This window comes from Mus caroli, unplaced genomic scaffold, assembly GCF_978045245.1.
Source record: "Mus caroli unplaced genomic scaffold, Mus_caroli_1 scaffold_9, whole genome shotgun sequence".
Taxonomy (NCBI): domain Eukaryota; kingdom Metazoa; phylum Chordata; class Mammalia; order Rodentia; family Muridae; genus Mus; species Mus caroli.
Window position 1 is genome coordinate 125,550,210 of NW_028227264.1, and position 15,107 is coordinate 125,565,316.

Consider the following 15,107-nt stretch of genomic DNA (forward strand, 5'->3'; position numbering starts at 1 on the left):
GCCAAGGATGCAGGTTGGCTTTCTAGGGTCTAGGGTTTTTACCTGGATGGGGTGAAGCATCCTTTTTTGAGTCAATAAACACAGGAAGAAAAGGAGTGAGGTTCAGGGATGCTGAAAAATGATTCTGGATGCATTGCATTTGGCTGTGCATATGTGTGTGTGTGTGTGTGTGTGTGATTTAAGAGAAAGTTCTAAACTGGAAATCAGGTTATCAGGATGAAATGTGACTATAAGCATAGAAGTGTAAATTTAATTCATGAGGAAAGTGAAACTGAGTGTACCTAGGAAAAGTGAGCCCAGCATCACCGAACGATGACGGATTTCAATTGTCTCTGACATCTCAGGAGCAAGTCAAGACACCCACGCCATGTAACGGCGCGGGCATGTGTATACTGACATTGCTCTTGCTTTTAAAAACTTCAGAGTAGCAAACCTGGTTTTCCTTATGCGCATTAGTCAAGCCAGATGCAAGATGAACCTGAAAAATCCATTGCCCAATTGTTGTGAATCTTAATGGAAGCCCCGTAATTATAGCTATTTCTTGTCTATCGTTCTAAAATGTGGCAAAGCTACAGGCAGGCAGAAGGAAGGGGAGGGGATATCTTACCTAAACTAGGGTGTGCCAACTTCAGAGTCTTTTATTTCCCCATGAATGGCCGTGCTTACACAGGTGAACGCTACAGTGCAAGTCAATGGTCATGGGGTTAAAGTCTCAATTCCACCAGCTATCTCATCCTGCATCAACTAGCTGATTAAGTAACCCAAGTCACAGACATGCTTGGGCAGATACCATGCAGCCAACAACCTACAGAAACAGAGCCTTAAAATTAGTTTATGTCACCCTACAAAATGTTAGGTATCTCTTTGGGACCTACTTTCCCTGAGGTGTTAGCAGATCAACTCTGAGGTCGCCATCATTTTCAACACCTTGCTACTCAGATTACAGGCTGAGTGTATGCAAGCATGTGTGTGCGCGCGCATGTGTGTGTGTGCGTCCATGCGCATGTGCATGCGCACGTGTGCTTTTTCTTTCAAGGTCTTAGCATATATTAGTGTGGTTGCTTTTATCCCTCTTAGCTACTATTGTTTGGAATCTGATTGCCAACTTGGATTTATCAATTTGTTATTTAGTTTATTAATTTATTTAGTTATTTATTAATTTATTATCATTCCCTCCAGCTCCATCTATTATAAACCAAGCTCCCATATCCAAAACCATGTCCTTTGTCCATCCATCTAGCCATCCATCCATGTGCACATACATTTGAGACAGGGTCTCACTGTGTTGTCCTGGCCGGCCTGAAACTCATAGGTCTGCCTGCCTCTTCCTTACAGTGCTGGGCTGCCAGGCTATACATACACATCATATACAAATACGCATACATATACATTATATGTGTCCAATTTATGGTCATAAAAGACCTCACTGGCACTGATATTAAAACTTTTTTTTTTTTTTTTTTAATGAAAGCCACTGTTTCATTCGACACAGTCCTCTCGCTAGGAATTGAAAGGCCTCGGAACACGACAACTACTTTAACTGTACTCTCAAAGTTTCCCCTAAGTAACTGCAGCTCAGAGCACCAGCCGGCTCAGTCCTTCGCTGGCTCGCTCTTGCCCTCCCATTCCATCTGATCTATGGTTCTCAGGACATAGCGGAGACTGCTGGCTGCAGACGCTGGAAAATGTAACTCGGAATTTCCTACAATCTCAGCTCCACTTTCTCCCGGGCGCCGGCTCGGGGCTGGAGCCTTGTTATTGTCACGTGGCCTCGGGTGCCAGGCGGGCCAATGGGCGCGCGCCCGCCTTCTCGCCCCGCCTCGCCGTTCCGCCGCGCCGGGACATCGCGCCCCGCCGCCCGCCGCAGGCGGAAAAGTTTCTCGGCGTGCGATCCCGCTCTCGGACGCCGCTCGGGCTGCCTTCACCGTGGCTGCCGGTCCTCCGCTACTGGCTCTCCCGCTGTGCAGGGGCATGCGAGGCCTTCGGTGCGGGGACTGAGCCACCAGGAGCACGAGGTGGCCGGCGATCGGCGTGTCCAGCCGGGTCTGGGAGTCGGTGCTTTTGGGGGTGCGCGAGGTTGCAGAGCTCCGGGCCGAACCGGAGGCGGCGGGGCGCGCGGCGATGGGTGCTCCCGGACTCCGAGCGGCCACCGCGGCGCTGGGACTGCTGCTGTGCGCGGGGCTGGGGCGCGCGGGCCCGGCGGGGAGCGGAGGCCACGGGGCTCCCGGGCAGCTCTTGGACGACGCTGCGCAGCGCCCGTGTCCAGCCGCCTGCCACTGCCTCGGGGACCTGCTGGACTGCAGCCGGCGGCGGCTGGTTCGCCTTCCCGATCCTCTCCCGGCCTGGGTCACACGGCTGTGAGTATCAGTATCATTCCGGTGGGGTGAAGGAGACCGGCCCGCTAGGGGTGCGAGACCAGAAGAGTCCGCCTAGGCCCGGGGCTCAGAGCGTACTATACAGCGCCCAGGCCGCTAGCGGAGCCCCGTGGGGGACTCAGTCTCCCTCTGCATCCGCGCAGGTGGGTTCTCGAGTCGCCACTCCTAGGCCAGCAGACCCAACGCCTGCGACTGGGAGTCAGTCTGCGAGACACTGTATTTTGCAAGTTTTCATCTGAGTTTATGTAGGAATCTGGCCCAACTGTAGCTTCTCAGGGGTTAGTCGGGGCCCCTAGACGCACTGCAGGCGCGCCTTTCTCTTATAACCCTCTCTTGCTCAAGCAAAGCCGCACAGGCTTTTTCTCTCCGCAGTGCTTAATTTCACATTAGCAGACCATCAGCCTCGCTCCCCGGCCACTTTGAAATGCGTCTTGGTTACTGTGAGAAGTTGGGTGCGAAGACTGATCGGGTAGATTAAGCAAAGGAAGTAGGCTTTCACAACCGAGATCTGGGCAAGTTTAGAGCCTGCGCTGAGTGCTGTTTGGCGGATTTTAGCTGGGAAGCCAGAAACCCCGAAGTCACTGCCAACTGTGTGGATAGAACACGGAAGAAAATATAATTTACTTGGAAATGCGAGTCCTTACAAATGTCAGCTCTCTTTATTCTCTCCCAACCCCTAATTTTGTTAAAATTGGAGGGGGCGTTTAAGCCATAAGCAAAAAAGCAAAAGTTGTACTTTAAAAAAAAAAAAAAAAAGAAGAAGAAGTTGTCCCGTTTAAAAGAAATCAAATCACTTCATACTTAAAGATTCCCAAATTTAGGCCTAGCAGACATTCTCCGCTCTTAAACACTCGTAGGTCCTGACAATATTGGCCAGGCGGCTTAAGAAATCGTGGTTTTGATCCACTGTCCCAACCTACATTCTTTCATCAGTTATAAGCTGTTGACCATCAAACAACACGCTCTCTTAAAAGGGAGTTTAATAAGGAAATAGAATTAACGAGAATTGGATTGATATTTAATGGCTGATTATGGAATGTCTGATGTAGCAGCTTTTATTACTCGTGAAAGGGGAGATAAAGACCTGAGCCTGAAGCAGGAAGACTTTCAATTAGTTGTGGCTAATTCCATTCAATTGCCTCTTGCCGGGTGGGGGGTCACACTGCTGCCTTCCTGAAAGCCGACTGGCTCTCTACTGACAACATATGGAATGGAGCATGGGGGGAGGGCACCTATGGATGCTAGAAGGGCGGGGGGGGGGGGGAACTAAGACCTTCCCTGTCTCCCTGGAGTGCCTTTAGAAATGCTTATGAAATCTTAACTTTACCCAGTAGTTTCTCCATGACAGGTGGCCCACTAGATGTAGATGGATTTCAGAAAACTGTGTGAACCTTGATTGGAAGTTGAGTTGAATCAAAAGGGGGCGGGGAGGGGGGATTTGATACCTATTTAAACGTTCTTAAAGGGAGCTGACCTAATTAGGATTTTGTTTTGCAGATAATTTGGTGGCACACTAAAAACAAATTACAGTTTATTTGGTTAGCACAGTCTTTAATTACATTTCCGCCAGTAGTAAATTGTCTCAATACACGTCTGCATTCCTTAAACGTATGTGAAAATACATTCCACTTGTATAAATAAGCGCTGGGTCTCTTGTCAGAAGCCCTGCTGTGATCGCTCATCACACAGCCTTTCCATCCTTGTACTTCTGTGACTTCTGACCGTCTTTGGAGGCATCCCCAAGCCATGTGGTCTCAGGTTCTTTATTGTCAATGCTTCCTTTGTTTACTCTCGAAGGTCTGTTCCCCTCCTCAGAGAAGAGCAAAAGGCAACATGCAATCCTTCTCCCCTGTTATTTTGTGTATTGCCATAGGAGGTGTGAGCTGCTCCTAGTTAAACCTTACATAATTACAAAAGCTCTTAAGTAGATGGCTTCCAAGACCAAGGAGTGAATAGAAAATGTGTATTGTTCACCGCAGCCCTCCTTCCTTGGGCTTTTAAAATAGCAAACATTTGTCTTTGGAATAGTTTATGAGAAAGTTCAGGGGAAAAAATATGCTGTTTGTCTTTTGTTTCCTTGGTTGAATCTACAAGTTAGGAATGTCTGTGCTTCTCGTGTGTGTGTGTGTGTGTGTGTGTGTGTGTGTGCGCACATGTTCCCCACTTTATCCAGTTGTCCTTTATTGCCATAGGAGAGCCTGGCGTGGAAAGCTGAGTAGTTGGAGCTAAACAATAATAACACTGTACTGGCTTCTGCTTTCAGAAAGAACCTGCAGATCTTTAATGAAAGTCGCTGTTAAAAAAGTTACTGCTGGAGCCTCAGTCAAAGAGCTTTGTGCCTCTGCAGAGCTCTGAAGCCAGAGAGGGGGGCTTGTTAAAATAACGTTATTTAGCCAAAGGGGGGCGAATTGTTTGATTGCCAACCTCAAGTGTTATTAAATTCTAGCTGGAATTTCAGATGATTTATCTTATCACGCAGAAATGTGGGAGCTCTTAGCAGGGCTGAGGAGAAAGTCCGTAAGGTAGTTTGTACGCATCTGACTTCTTTGGTGTTGTCCGTTATGAAAGTTCTAGTACGGGGTACTTACTATTGGGGGTGGGGAGGGAGAAGTAGGCCTTGTGTTTTCCACAGCTGTTTCTCTATATATTTTCCAGACCAAAACTCGAGCATAGCGGGCTGATTTACGAGTCGCTTTGGATCAGTGTTTTAAAACAGCTACAGCCTGCCTTTTTGTTTTTTCGGCTTTCCATATTTCTGCTGAGTTAGCAGCATGGCAGGCCCCTGTGGGATTGATTAAGAAGCTACGCTGTATTTGTGTTTTCAAATTTGAATTGGAAGTCAGATTTCCAAATGCTTAGAAAGAAGAAAATGATAGCTAGAACCAAATGTTGTAAAATTAATAATTTTCACATACACTGACAAAATGGAGAGTGACTCTACAATATACAGGGGAGTTTGCTTTCTCTAGGCCTATGCCCTGTGGCTTTCTGGGTAAATTAGCACCTCCCCGCCTTCCTATCTATTGACCTCATCACAGCGAGTCTTTTTAAAAGTTTCCTGTGGAAGATGTTCTTTCACAGAACTTCACATAATGATGAATCTGCCCTCACTATTGACTGGTTTCTTTCCTGGGTTCAAGGAAACCCTGGAAACATTGTATCTCCACATCTCCCTTTAGTCTTCCAGCAATAAAAACACTATAGGGAAGACGTAGGGAAACGCCATGTCCTCTAAAAGGAAGGTCATTTTTTTTTTCTGAAACATATATTACTTTAGAATCTAAATTTAGGTAAATTAAAAGTTTCATGGCTTTAAGTATTTAGCAGTAAAAGTCACTGAAGAAGCATTTTTTTTCCCTCCCACATGTAATGTGGCTTTAATAGTACACAGAGCTCAGGATGAAGCATTTGCAATAACTGAAATATGTATAGCTGCCAGCTCCTGCTGGAGGACATGCAACCAGTGTCCCCAGAATGTGCACTGGGCTGAAGGCCTGTTCCCAGTTCAAAGGTCTTTGGTTTTGTGAATCTCATCCTATCACTGGTGGAAAACTTTGAGCACCCAAATCGCGTTTCTCCCAGTATCTCCCTGTGAAATAATCCTTCCAAGGAACAGAGAGCAGTTCTTAGCCTTCCTTTTCTTTTAATTTAAAAGAAAATTAACTGTATTAAATGTAAATACCAGATTGGTCCCTCTGTGCTTTCCAACGCAAGAGACAAGGTTAGGTGGGGGTAGGCTCAGCATTCTTGAGCTAAGTGGCTCCAAATGACTGTCTGTGGATCAAGGCTGAAGTCCCAGGTGGAGGGTTCTTTTCTTGGTTGTGTTTTAAGGCTTGTGGGCAATCTGTGACTGTCTGGGGTGCTAAAGCACACAGGTTTTGTTTGACTGCTAACGTGAGTTGTTGGGCTCACGGCTGCCTTGATGAACTCCAGATGGACTTGGGCTGGACTGTGAGGGAAAGTGTCTGGCTCCAGCCAGCGTGGTGAGCGTGCACAGCAGTGGTTGTAATTGCAGGATTTTTATAGTTTAAAACTGAGCCAGATTTTCCCCCCTTCATGTTAAAACTCTACCAGAACAAATCTACTCATGTCTGTTACTGCCTGGTAGGTCTTTAGGCAAACAGAGCTTAAATAAAATCTTTGCAAGTTCTTTTTAATTTTGTTTTAAGGTGAAATACAGAAATCAGGGCTTACTCCCAAAACAAAAAGTTTGGAGAACGACAGTACCCTTAATTTTGAATTGTCGACTAAGCAAGAAGTAACATGATTTAATGAGTGTGTGATTTCTATTTTTCTGTTGGCTGTAGGAGTCCATTCTGATGTACCGTACATAGCTCATGCTTGTCAGCAACTAACATTAATTAGCAAACACTTTGGCTATTTAAAAAATCTTCATTTTAAACATTGAAGAATTAACTTAGAGTCAGCTTGCCTCTTCCAGAGAGGGGCTTTTAGCCACACTGTGCTTAAGCCTGGTTTCTAGTGGTTATTCTGCCATTTCATCTCCAAAATACTAGGTTGGCAGCAGCATGTAGACAGGATGCTGAAACAGTTGTTGGATTTTGGTCCTTGTTTCAAATCTTGGTACTGAGTATGGTATGGACAGGAGTTTGTTACTTTTAGTACTTTGTTGCCTGTGGGAATTGTTACTGTTTGACTGAGCCTTTGGAGAAGCACATTTGTTTTAGTGTCTGTAGTATGTTCACAGGATACTTGTAGCATTAGCCAGGCAATTTTAGATGGTTAGTGTGGTTTAAATAGTGTCCTGCATTGCTAGATGTTGAAATTCAAGGAGTTTTTGAAAGAGAGGACTCAGGCTGTGATATATCCTTTTGAGCATGTACTTTCAGAGCTGTGTGTGTGTGCGTGTGTGTGTTGCTCGCGTGCGGGCGCGCGCGCACGCGCACACACACACACACACACACACTACACCAGGACACTAGCCCTTTAACACATTGAAACCAGTAATCCCCATGGATGTCAACTTCTGTTCTCTTCCACTGTAGTGAGCACGTTGGTACTTAATTTTGTGATAATAAAAGTGTTTTTTCGGAGACCTTGTTTCAGTAACCTGCCTAATTAGCCACTTTTCATAGTTTATGATGTCACTGCATCAGATGGGGAGTGGGGGTTAAGGCGATGAAGCCAAAGCACACTTCACAAAAGACCTGTTCACCAAGTGCCAGAAAACATCTCTTAAAATGCTTGCAGGCTTCAAGGATTTGAACCTGCCAGCCTCTTGAACTAATTCTGTCCTCAGAGTTTGTTGTTTTGACTTTGGCATTTGGTTGCCATTTAATTTGTGGACAGAATGATCCAATTATTTCTCTGCTTGTCACTGGTGCTGAGAGAAAGAATTCAAAGCCCCTGTTCTGCCTAGTTGGTCATTAAGTGATATTAGTGACATTTAAGAAACTACTTGTAATATGACTTTTGTTTTCTTACAGGGACCTGAGTCACAACAGATTATCTTTTATCCAGACGAGTTCCCTGAGCCACCTTCAAAGCCTTCAAGAAGTGTGAGTCCCACTTTTCTCTCTTTTGAGGTTTGCATAAAGTATTCCCCCCCTCCCCCGGGACCATTTCAAGGGACGAACCTTTGGATAAAAAAGTCCTTCAATCTTTTAATTTGGGTGATGCCTTTAAATATTATAAGGTGTCTCCATGTCTTTGGATTTCAGATCTAATTGGTTTTATTCTGTTTTGTTTTTGGCATTTATAGGAAGCTGAACAACAATGAACTGGAGACCATTCCAAACCTGGGATCCATCTCTGCAAATATTAGACAGCTATCCTTGTAAGTGAATCGTTCCTAGGTACATTTATAGGAGCAGTGGATGATGGCTAGATCAGTGGTTCTCAACCTGTGGGTCGTGACCGCTTTGAGTGTGGGAGGGGTGTCACATATCAGATATCCTGCATATCAGATATTTACATTATGATTCGTAACAGTTGCAAATTGCAGTTATGAAGTAGCAATGAAGTAGTTTTATGTTGGGGGAGGGGTCACCACAACAGGAGAAGCTCTGAGAAATGGTTGCAGCATTAGAGGGTTTAGAGCCACTGCTCTGTATGGACTAGCATACAGTTCTTACAAGCAGACTTTGAATTCTTGCCCCAAAGCATAACAAAGAAGGCCTCTACAGATTAACTTCACTTCCACTTCTAAATTTTGAGCATTCTTTCTTTCTTTATTTATTTATCTGCTTAGTTTATGATGCTGAGACTGGAACTGAGAGAGCTTCTTGCTAGGCAATCCATTAAACGACAACCCCCTCAAACATCCTTCTAACAAAACAATACTATACACTTCATACTTGCTAACTTGACTTCCAGGATTCAAAAGAGCTACTTTGAGCTTGGATTATATTCTGTAGACTAGAACTTAAAATTCTGTCATTGCGTCAGTGGTTGGCATAGGGACTGTGCACTGGGGCAATGTTTGTAGAGAATGGTCAGACGTACTGTGTGAGGCTAATGGAACCTCCTTATGTGCCATGGGGGCATCTTTATTTCCAGCTTCGTGTGTGTGGATTTGTGCAAATATGAGTGCAAAGTGACCTTAGATTCCAAAAGAGGGTGCTGGATGCCCTGACTCGTTTATCAGCTGCTGGATGTGGGTGCTGGGAATTGAGCCACCTCACACCACCTCTTAACCATAGCTCCTGGTATAGGAACCAGGGTTTGAAACCCCAACTGAAAATGTGGACATCGGTAGTTAAATCAATAAGTAAAGTCAAAATGTTACTTTGCAAAGTTTTCAGATAAAATTAAAATTGTGTCAAATTTTCTGTATTTTCAGCTTAGATAATGTATTTGAGGTCAGTTTGGGGACCACCTTGTCTTTGCAGCATTTAGAAGTAGCAGTTTGTACGTTCCAGGTCTTAATTTCTAAAATCAAGCCAATTCCCATTTTGATCTTGAGTAATTGAAATTTTTGCTTGTCTCTAAGATTAAAACATGTTCTTTACATGGTTTGATAAAAACCACTATTCTCTTCCTCTTCCTCCTCCTCCTCTTCCTCCTCCTCCTCCTTCTTGTTCTTCTTCTTTTTTCTAGTAAGGGTGTTGGGCGGATTGAAGTTATATAGTAAATTTCAGGCGAGCTGGTCAATCAATTAAAGTGATCACTCTCCAATTGCTTCCATCTGGTGATTTATAGTGGTTTGTTTTTACTGAAGGCCCGGGTCAGCCAAGTCACCCTGCAGCCACCCTGTCTGATTTCTTCTGTCTGAGTAAGAGCTGAGTGGCATTTGATACTGATGTGGTTTCTCACAGATCAGAACCAGAGACGAACGAAAGAAAAGGCACTTGGTATTTGTCAAATAAACACCGAATTAAAAAAAGAAAGAAAGTTTTCGTATTAGTATTGATACCTATTTTCTTCATGTTTCAATGACATCCGAGTGGAAGGGATAGTGGAGCATCGGAGGTATTCTTCAGACTTCTATCCTGTCATCTTTGTGTTCTGGCAGATTCTATCAGCGTGCTTAAGAGCCTAGCACCGTGGTGGCCAAGGGTCGGCAATGTGGGGTGTTTTTTTCCCCTCTGGGTAGGGTAGGGTAACTGCCTGTAGTTTAGCATGGCTTAGGGTCCAAAGCCAAAGAGCATGTGAGGAAGTTACAGAACTCTCTTGGAACTAAGTAGCAACCTGAATACCATCACTTGTAGCTAGAAAGCTAGAGGCCAGAATGACTCCCGCCCGAAAGTTATGAATTGTCCACATGCTGTTTCTGTATGTGTTTGGCGTTAGTGAGGCTGTGTGTCAAATTAGCCTCAATAATCTCACTTCCTTTCCCTCTTGTTGGTCCTAGGACATCTGGGCAGCCGAAGTTTTGGTCTCACATAATGAGAGGCCCAATTATTGCTTAGCTTAGGAAGTCCCTGTAGGTGGTGGTTTATGTGAGGAGCCTGCTCATACAATATGGGTACTGAAAAGGAGTTCTTATGCCCATGAAACGTCTTGCAAAGTTTACCTCTCTGGTGGTTTCTTTCTACAAAGGTTTTATTTTTCTCCAGAGGGCTCTTCTGAATATTGCAATATATGGTTATTTCTAAAGCGTTAATATCCTCTGTGCCATATTGTATAGATAGAACATTTTCCTCTATAGAGAAACCCTTGAAAGTAATCTCAGCTAAATATCAGTACTGTTAAATACATTTCTGAAATTGAAAAAAAAAGCATTAAATCAACATGGTGAGTCAGTTTTAGTACTTGCCTTCGCTCTATATTTAAACTGCATTTTTCAAAGTAGTTTCTAAAACTGTTTGACTTTGTGCTCCCCCCCCCCTTTGTTTCTACATTTTTGTGGAGGAAAACATTTTTAAGTCTGTTTATGTGATATAAAAAGAAAAAAATTAGATGGAGTCTTAAGCTAAGCCATATCTAAGGAGCTCAGAATCTTTATATAAAATCATATTTGTGATATATATGTGTATGTATACACACACATATATATATGTATATATATATACATATATATATATATTCTGTATATAGTATACATCTTAAGAACACAGACTTAATTCTCCAGCTTCATACAGTTATTCTCGGTGCCATGGGACCCTCCCAGTTGGGGTAGCTGGCTTCAGAGATGACTAACTGGTAAAGTATTTGTCTCTGTCTGTAGTTGGAGGAGACAAGTGCTGATGCTGGGTCCAGTGGCCTCCCATGTGCAAAAGACAAACTCAGGCTCTGCGGAAGCCTGGTATGAGTAATGGGGGATGCTGGCTGGAGAGTCCCTGAACATTCTCTTAACAAATCTTATCTCTACCGGGATAACACATCTTTTAGAATGCAAAAGACCTAATAGACTGCTCAGGTCCCAGCGATGTGCTGGGGCAAGTGTGCGCATAAGAGTGTGTGTGTATGTCTGTGTGTATTTGTGTGTGTTTCTGTGTGTGTATGTTTGTGTATGTGTGTGTTTGTGTATGTATTTCTGTGTGTATTTGTATGTGTGTTTATTTGTGTGTGTGTATGTTTGTGTATGTATTTATGAGTGTATTTCTGTGTGTATGGTTGTGTATGTGTGTGTTAATGTGTATGTGTTTGTGCTTGTATGTGTGTGTGTTTGTATGTGTATTTGTGTGTGAATGTTTGTGTATGTGTATGTGTATGTATTTGTGTGTGTTTGTGTGTATGTGTTTGTGTGTGTGTATTTGTATGTGTATTTGTGTGTGTTTGTGTGTATTTGTGTGTTTGTGTGTGTTTGTGTATGTGTATGTGTTTGTGTGTGTATCTTTTATTCATTGATTTCTCTCTCTCCCTCAAATCACTGCATAGCTATGGCAGGATAGGATAGGTTTGTTTGGATTTGGTTTAGATTTTAGAAATGTAAAATCCTTGGCTTGAGTACCTTTCAAAGTAAAAGTGTTGATCACATGCTTGTCTCTGCTTCGTGTGGGATGGCGTGACTTACCCATGTTCTAAGCCTTTTTGAAACCTGTAACAAGAGTGAGGGAGATTTGATTGTGAAACATGGGGCTTAAACAGGGCTGCTCAAGTCTTGATTGCTTAGTGGGACTGCTGACCTGAAGACATTTGCCATATGTCCTAGAGATGAAAACTGTTACGTCACTGGCTATCGGAGGTGCCCCTGGAGTTAGAATGCACATCCTCTGACCCCATTCCTAGAGTATCCCAATTGGTGGGTTGGGGCAGAGCTAGGAACATCTGTCATGACACATCTTTCCTCTGGATTCTGATCAGGTCTGACATAAATATTTCTGAAGTAAGAGTCAGGTCAATGTTACAATCAAGAGGACATTGTCATCTTTTTACAAGTTCGTGTGTGTGTGTGCATGTGGAAGCCTGAGGGCAGTGTTGGGCATCTCCGTCACCCTGCACCTCCTCTTCCTCCTCCTCCTCACCACCATCATCATCAGCATCACCATCATCATCATCTGAAATGGGGGGTGGCTGTCAGTGAGCCTAGAGTGCGCTAATTTAGCTGGTGAACTTGACTGGCTGTCAAACCTCAGCGTCTTCCTGTCCAGCACTTTCCTCACTGAGCCATCCCCTCGTAATGTGTTCATAGGTACTGGTTAACTTTGCTGGTCCAACTTTACAGCATGGGCTTCAGTAAAGAGCCCTGGAAGACATTTTAATAGTTTGATGATTAAATGTAACGTGTGAAAATATCAGTCCATCTTCGGTGTGGAGGGTGGCTTGGAGGTGGTAGACAACTGCCCCTTCAGCAGAACAGAGGTGTGGTGACTGCCTGTTCTGTGGAGGGGCATGCCACTAGAACAGTCATTAAAAGCAAAGCTGGAAGTGCTGGCCAGCCTTGTGCAAGGCCCTACATGTTCCGACTCACTGAAAAAGTAAAGCTCAAATCTAATGGCCTGGGATTCACTGCTGGTCCCGCCTACAGTGAGTCTTTGTGTGTGTGTGTTCTTTAAAAGGAGAATGATAGCAGCACCTGTCTCCCAGAATCATTGTGAGGATTTGTGGAGAGACACCTGGGAAAGACATCTGGTATACCCTAGGTGATGGTTGGAGGGAGACAGGTGATTCATTGACCTAGAATGCAGTGGATATATGTTATCTGCCAGGCTTTCTTTCAAGTGGAGAGCCCAAAATCTGTCTCTTGTGGTGGAACTTCATTCCCGTGAGAAGAGAGAGAAAAACAGGATGGGTAATCCAGCTTCAAAGGAAAAGATGGCTTTGGCTTCTGATATACGTGTGATTAGTGATTCCTGGCAGCTGACCTTTGATGTGGTCAGGAAAGGTCAATATTGACAGAGACCTACTATGTGTCAGGTTACAATTTCCTAAGTTCAGAGGTCAGCAATGAACAAAACAGATGGAAAATTTTTGCTACCTTAGCAGGAACATCTCATCTTCTCATGGGATCCGGAGACAAATGGGAATGAGTTGTCCACAGAGGTTGGTGGATCCTGGAGAGAAACGTAAAGCTGGAAAGAGTCTGAGAAGTGGGTGTGGCCAAAGAAGATTGACAGTTTAAAGGGGAGGCCAGTGAAATTGCTTGGTGGCACTTGCTGTCAAGCCTGAGCACTTCAGTTCATTTCCCATACCTAATATGGTAGAAGAAGAGAACCAATTCCAACAAGGTGTCACATGACTTCCAATAGTACAGTATGGCTCACTGTGGCACTCCCCCAATAAATAAATAAAAATATAAAAATATAAAGGGATGCAGAGAGAAAAGGGTTTACCGAGAAGCTGAGACTTCAGCGAGGGCCTCACAGTGTATGTTGGAGTCTGGGGTTCATCCTTCAGCCTGCCCCTCCTCACCCTGACCCTCCCTGCCCTGCCCTGTCACATACACACCACCTGCCTTGTGGATCTAACTATTACCCAGTTATCCAATAGTCTTGTTTCTATTGTTCTCCTCTGTGTCAGTAGACTTCTGTGGCTGATGTCCTAGTACAGGTATATAGTATATAGTTAGTGCTTAATTAACATATGAATTAGGGAATATTTATAGAAAGCCATGTGTACTAGCATAATTCAGACAGACCTTGTATGCACATAGTCTAAACCTGTGGCTAAATATTTATAGCGTTCAACCGTGCATACTTGGTAACGTAATAATAATAAATTATCCCAACAGCAGTAACAGTAATTAAAAAGACCAAATTAAAAAGAATAAGAGAATCAATTTAAATAGCTCAGGATCCATTATGGGACTCTTCGGTGAGAGCCTGTTAGAGAGTAAGTGGCCCGTGGAACTCCATGGCCTTCTTCTCTTTTACCTTTGAAAGTCACACACAGGGTTTTCATGGTGACTGTGCCTTTCACTTAGTAAACTTCCTTATCAAGTCCTGAGTGGAAGCAACAGCAGAGAAGCAGAGAAACAACACACACACACTCATATACACACATATACACACACACTTACACACACTCATACACACACACACACACTCATATACACACACTCATATACACACATACACACACATATACACACTCATATACACACACACACACACATACACACACTCATATACACACACACACACTCATATACACACACTCATATACACACATACACACACATATACACACTCATATACACACACACACTCATATACACACACACATACACACACACACACATACACACACTCATATACACACATACACACACATACACACACATACACACATACACACACTCATATACACACATACACACACTTATACACACTCATACACACACACACACACACACACACACACACAGTTGAGCAGTTTGATCCCATCTTGTGTCCTGTTGTACCTGAGATGTGTTGTGGGCACAGAGAGGTCTGAGAATCACACTTTCTTCTGGTGTGGGGTCGTAGACCACAGGGAAAACTACAAAAAAACCACTATAGTGTGCCAAGGAGTGTTGGTCCTTGATGTGAGGGCAGGGACTTCCAGTTCTGCAGACTGCTTGGAAGGGTGATTGTTAGCCAGGTTCTCTTGCCTTCGTAACAGAATTCTCTCCTAAATTTAAGGAAGAGAGGTCATCATGTTTGATTCAGATGTCGAGGTTTGAGTCCTGCCTGTCAGGGAGGACAAGGAATCTGTTGGTGGCCGGAAAGCACTAGAGAGAGGGTTTGCTCTGTTTCCATTGTGTTCCTTGTGGGCCCCAAGCCTATGGGATGGTGCTGCCTTGGTTCAGAGCTGGGTGTTACTTCTTAGTTAACCCTGTCAGCAGACACTCTCAGATACAGCTCGAGCTATTCATCACTAACCTACTAGGCACTTATCAATCCAGTC

At 44.0% G+C, this 15,107-nt stretch overlaps 1 protein-coding gene across 1 annotated transcript in view; it reads left to right on the forward strand.

Annotated features, from left to right (window-relative positions):
• Nucleotides 1-1,869: 1,869 nt before the first annotated feature.
• The window catches only part of Lrig3 (leucine rich repeats and immunoglobulin like domains 3), a 49,512-nt gene continuing 36,274 nt past the window's right edge, over nucleotides 1,870-15,107 (forward strand). Inside the window, exons 1-3 of the mRNA XM_021174025.2 lie at nucleotides 1,870-2,357; nucleotides 7,823-7,894; nucleotides 8,098-8,172. Of these exons, the coding sequence (XP_021029684.2) occupies nucleotides 2,122-2,357; nucleotides 7,823-7,894; nucleotides 8,098-8,172 (383 nt within the window). The 5' untranslated portion in view covers nucleotides 1,870-2,121. The remainder of the gene's footprint in view (nucleotides 2,358-7,822; nucleotides 7,895-8,097; nucleotides 8,173-15,107) is intronic.